General features: G+C 29.4%; 1 protein-coding gene across 1 annotated transcript; it reads left to right on the plus strand.

Annotated features, from left to right (window-relative positions):
* The first annotated feature begins 2,006 nt into the window (after positions 1-2,006).
* LOC125210343 (CASP-like protein 4D1) lies at positions 2,007-2,701 on the plus strand. Its single transcript, XM_048109905.1, has 2 exons — positions 2,007-2,366; positions 2,459-2,701. The coding sequence occupies exons 1-2, from the start codon at positions 2,007-2,009 to the stop codon at positions 2,699-2,701; spliced, it is 603 nt and encodes a 200-aa protein (XP_047965862.1).
* Positions 2,702-6,000: the final 3,299 nt, after the last annotated feature.

Here is a 6,000-nt window from a genome sequence, read left to right on the forward strand (position 1 = left end):
TATTAAAGAAGTTCTATATTCAATTTTAAAATTCTTTAATATAAATAATTGAAGAAACAATTTAACTTGCATGTCACAAAATTAAGTGATAATATTGAAGGTCAAATTATATTTTGAAAAATCGTCAAAAATATATTGTAAAGATATTTATAAAAAATATGAGTATATGATAAGTTTATTAAAAATATATATCCTTTAAGGTATTGAGGGTATTTTCGTCCAGAAAAATTTGTAAATAGTAAAAGAGTACTTCAAATGATATTATCCCATAGTTGATGGACCTCAAATGATATTTTCAAAGTTCACGGACCTAAAATGATACTTTGGCAAAGTTCGTGGACCAAAAAAGAAGTTCCCTCTTTAATATATTAGGTATATATTTATACAATTTTATTTTTATTTCACTAAAATTTAATTATACTTATCCTCAATTAAGCTTAATAAGATTTTATTATTCACTAAATTTGATCAAAAACTACATTTTATTATATGAATTTGATCAAAACTACATTTTATTATATATAAATATATTTGAGTATTTATATAATATATTTAATTATATATGTTATAGTAAAACAGTCCGACCAGTGATTGGACCGGTTAGACCAGTTGAACCGTGAACCAGTAAACATTGCTTTCATTCGTAACTAATGATGCGTGAAAAAAGTCAAAAACTGTGGTTTTCAATTAATTAATTCCTATGTAAATAACTTAATTTGGTCATATATAAGTGGGCGCGGCAGAAAATAACACACTTATTAGGCGCTCTTGTTTTTCATACTTATTTAATACTACTAGTACTACTAGGGGATGCACCAATAGTAGTAAAATATGCATTTTTTTTAAAGGTAGTGCATATTTGACTCAGTGATACACTGATATGTTACAAATGTTTTTAGCTACTCGATCGGTATTCGTTACGGTATTCGCGAATATCAAATCGAATATATGATTTGTTTTTAAAAAAATGTAATCTAAAAAATACAATTTGAATATTTGATTGTAATTTGCCTATTTATTTGTTTGTAAGGGTAAATTTGTGGTATTTAAACTTTACAGTGCCCATATATGCAATTATTCTCATATTAAAATCTTCAAATGTTTGACAATTCCTTTTCTTTTCCCTGCGTTCTTTTACCATTAATTTTATGGCTACTAGATCATTATCTGTACTTTGAATGATCACATTTGATTTTTGAATGTCACACTTCCGGCATCATCTCATCCGGAGGTTGGAATATACTACTTTCTCCGTCCCACAAAAAATGTCACACTTGAGGGATGTCACGGGATTTTAGGAAGTTTTGTATTGCGTGTTAAATGAAGAGAGAAAATATAATTTTTATTTTCATGTGAGAGAGAATTTTTTTCAAAAATAAAAATATGACATCTTTTATTGGACAAACTATAAAGAAAAGTGTGACATCTTTTATGAGACGGAGGAAGTATATCACAATTTGTGATCATTACTTATCTCATCAATAGCTTGTAAGGTCGGATTAAATTTTTTAGCATTACTTTACCTGAAGTTTGAAATGCCACTCATCTTGTCTATAGTTTTAATTTTTTAAATGCATTTTAAACAAACAAACAAAAAAATTATAGAAATTAGTTTCACAGTCCATCTAAAATAATATTGTCGGGTCTCTAAAGATTGATACGATATCATCAAATACGGTGTAATTGGCACATAGTACTCCCTCCGTCCCGGATAATTCGTCCCAGTTTTCCATTTCGGTCCATCCCACATAATTTGTCTCATTACACTTTTACTATTTTTTATAGTGGACCTCATATTCCACTAACTCATTCCTACTCACATTTTATTATAAAACTATATAGAGGTAGGACCACATTCCACTAACTTTTTCAACCTACTTTTCATTACAATTCCTAAAATCCGGGTCCGGTCAAAGTGACCTGAATTATCTGTGACGGAGGGAGTACTAATTGGCACAATTACATAGTACATATGATCAGTGATCAGTGTAATTTAATAAGCAAATATGGCTCGTGTAACGGTCCCAACCGCGGACGAGGCCGCTCAACCACCTGAAGCCGCTCCAACGCCACCACCACTCCTATCGAGGGCTAGAATAGCGATGATTGTTCGGATCATCACATTATTTTCCCTCATATTTTCAATCAGCCTCATAAGTTCCAATTCCACCACCATCACACTCAACAACTCCACCTTCCTTTTCAACCTCAACGACGTTCACGCCTACAAGTACGCTTTGAGTAGTGCCGCGACAGCATCATCCTACACCATTTATCGCCTGCGTTATTCATTCAAGCAACTCAAATCAGGCACATTCCATGTCACCAATCCCAAAAATCTCTTCTACGAGTTCCTTGCTGATAAGGTGAATTAATTGTACATAGTTTTAATTAATTACATCACATAAATTTTGTAGTACTACTATTTAATTAATGGTGTATAAATTAAATGTGATAGGTGGTTGTGATATTAGTAGCAACGGGTGTGGGTGCTGCATTTGCTGCGACGCTGAAGTTGAAGACGAAGGTTCATGAATTGGAGGATACACTTGACACAACCTCATTTGCCTCAAACGTCCTCAAATTCGATTCTTTTTTTAACAAGGCTTATTTTCCAAATATATTCCTCCTCATTGCTCTCTTTACCATTGGAATTTCATCACTTCTCTCATCCTTGGCTCTTATGAACAAGACCACTTAGCTTTTAACAATGTACTTAATTCCTAATTCTTAACGACCATTTTCTGTCCAGTTACATGTATTCAAGTCATAAGAGAGTAAATAGAGATTCATTATTGATGACTTTTAGAAAAAAAATAAGACATATAAATATTTCTTTCCACAAAAATAAACTATTAGTACTAATTTATAAATTATAAAAAAAAATCTAGAAATTGATTGTTGTAGTACGTGATCAAATCATTCAAGATTTGGTCATTCGACATTAATATTTAATTGTTATATCAATTAATTGTCATCTTCATCTCCTTTTTCTTTTTCTTTTTCTTTTTTCGATTTCTCATTTTGAGATTATCTTCTTTGTTTTTCAGTAACAACAACATAATTATAAATTTATTAGTTTAGGTTCTATAGTATATATCTTTTTCACTCTATATTTAACAGATGTATTCTCAATAGGGTCCCTTCTCTTAACTTGTACCAGCCCAAAAGCCCCGTAACCTCTGTGAAGAGAGCCCATTTAAAAACATCGATCGACTACAACAGAATAAGGAATTCCCTCTTTTTTGACCAACCCACTAGCTGAAAACGCATGAAATAAAAATAGTTCAAAATTTTCAAATTATTCAATTTTAATTGCGTGGTGAATTTTTTAAATCCGAATTTAACATATATTTATATATGTTTTACATAAGGGTTCTAGTTAAAATTTATGGCCAACAAAAGTTGACATGTTTTATTGGAAGTTCATTTGTTAGCATTGTCTTTTTCTACAACGGCACCGCATTCACATTAAATAAATTAGTAGTATTCGATGACATTCATCGGCTTTAGTTAGCTCAATTTATAATAATGACAAAAATATATTGGAGTACTTATCATCAAGGTCACATTTTAATGTTTATAACACCCTAATCTTAAATGAAGACCAAATCTTCAACCTTAGATTTTAAAATAAGTGAATGAGATTAAATCTTACGGATCTCAATAAATAGTAGACAAAATAGCAACAAAAAGGTAATATCGTCATTATGTTATCATATGATAATTTTCGTGAATGTTTTTTTATATCAACATAGGTGGCGTTCGGTTGCCATGACTAATAATCATAAGACTATCCATCTAGGATTAAATTGTGGAATTATTTTAGTTGGAGGGGGGAGACTATGACTAATTATCGTGAGACTATCCATCTAAAATTAAGTTGTAGGGTTCAATCTTATGAACCAAATATGATACATAATTAATCATGGGATTTAATCTTGGCAACCGAACACCCTCATAGTGTATTACAAATATCAACAATATGACATAAGAATATCAATACTAGTACAAGAAAATATCAACACATATTTATTGAGATTTTTGCATGGTTTTATTGAGAATTTTACATGGTTTTATTGAAATTTTTTAATGTATTTGTTGATAAAAATCTGATTATCAACATTTACGAAAACTAAAATAAAAAATATCAAATCTCATCATGATTCGAACGTCGTCGGAACATATGCAATTGAGATCTCGTTGGAATCCTTATAAAATTATCTTTAATTTGATATATTTTTTGCGAAAATATAATTTAAATCAAGAGAGTTACGTAAATTTAAAGTTTTAAGATGATTTTAATGAGAGGGAATTGACATTAATACCCTCTAATTTTATTTATTAATTTTCATAATTAAAAATATAATCACGTAGTGACGTGACATTATTTCAACCACTAGATCTTCTAATCTAATAATTAAAATTTAATTTTAATTTGAGATTGGTAATTACTTGGCCATTAATCACTTCCCTTTTATCTTCATTATTCATTTATAGCTCGAGTTAAAATTCCGTCCCACTCACACAAAATACTTTTGCCTTTATAATTTTTAATTAACAATATCGATTTGTGATGTATTATTATTTTAACTTACTGTCAATTCTGCTTTTCTATGGGAATATATTATATAGTAGTGTCCGTTGATCGCATTTTAGTTAAAGCTATGAAACGAAGAGCATAGATAAATTTAGATTGTATTTGTAATTAAGTATACATTCAAGATAAATATAGATCGTTTTTTTTATAAGTAAACATTCAAACTAAATAATAACCATGGATCAAAGTTAGACATGACACAAAAAAGATATTATTGAGAAATATTTATCTTCTTTCATCTAAATGAGGTATTTATATTAAAAAAATATTATTAAAATATAAGAAAATTAAAATTTAAAGGAAATCTTAATTTCTAAGAGGAAAAAATATCATAATCAATTATACTCCATATTTTTATCCATTTATTCTTCTAATTAGGAAAACAAGTTATTACCAACACAACTTGAAAGCTTCCAATAAGTCAATTTTTAAATTTTTTGTGATGCCCTAATATCTTTGGGTTTTGATTTTCACCAAACATCATATATGGAGCATCTTCTTTTAACCTGTGATCCACTTGCATATAATTAAATTATTACAACTTTGGGCTACTCAAATAATCATATCCAATCATCCTCTTGAGTAATTTTTGAATACATCTTTAAACATTTTGACTCCATCTCTTGTGATCGATCCAACATGCATTCCATTATGTCTTGAATTGTTGATCTTTGTTATCTTCTTGTATTAGCGTAGGTTATTCACAAAAGCATTTTTAAATCATTTATGGATCTCATTACATTTTTTTACCATATTTTTTATTTAAGAAACAACATTACAATTCGTAATTCATTTTCTTAACTATTAATGGATCTCATATTTTTATAGTATTTAATTAATTTCTTAATCAATTTATTGATGGCATATTCTAATATAAATTATTATTGGCAAAAAATTAGCAAAACAACTTATTGGAGAGTGGTTTCGTTCGACATGGTCGGATACCCACTATTGTGAATGCCCTTATATGAGGCGCTATAGACTAGATATTGTTCGTCGATAGACTTTAAGGGAAAAAACCTAAAAGAGCGGTTTACCTACAAGTAAGTTCTCTCCCTCTCCCCCCTTCTCTCTCCCTCCCTCTCTCTATATCTTTCAAAATATACTAGTCATCCCCCGCGCGTTGCGCTGCTGACAAACTTTTTCTATCAATTGCGTTAGTACATAACTTTGAGTTTATGATAACCATTTGTTTTACAATGTTATAAAATTTTAGAATATTCAATTTAATGAGATGAAAAATATATTTAAACTGAGAGACTTGAAGCTAGATAACAAAACAGAACCTAAAGATTGCTACACAAAACAGAAAGAACACAGGAAGACTTTTCTTTGTAAAATATACATAGGTCATTACAGTGAATAAAATATAAAATACATTATACATTGCGGAAAACTTC

The sequence above is a fragment of the Salvia hispanica genome, chromosome 3 (genome assembly GCF_023119035.1).
Source record: "Salvia hispanica cultivar TCC Black 2014 chromosome 3, UniMelb_Shisp_WGS_1.0, whole genome shotgun sequence".
Taxonomy (NCBI): domain Eukaryota; kingdom Viridiplantae; phylum Streptophyta; class Magnoliopsida; order Lamiales; family Lamiaceae; genus Salvia; species Salvia hispanica.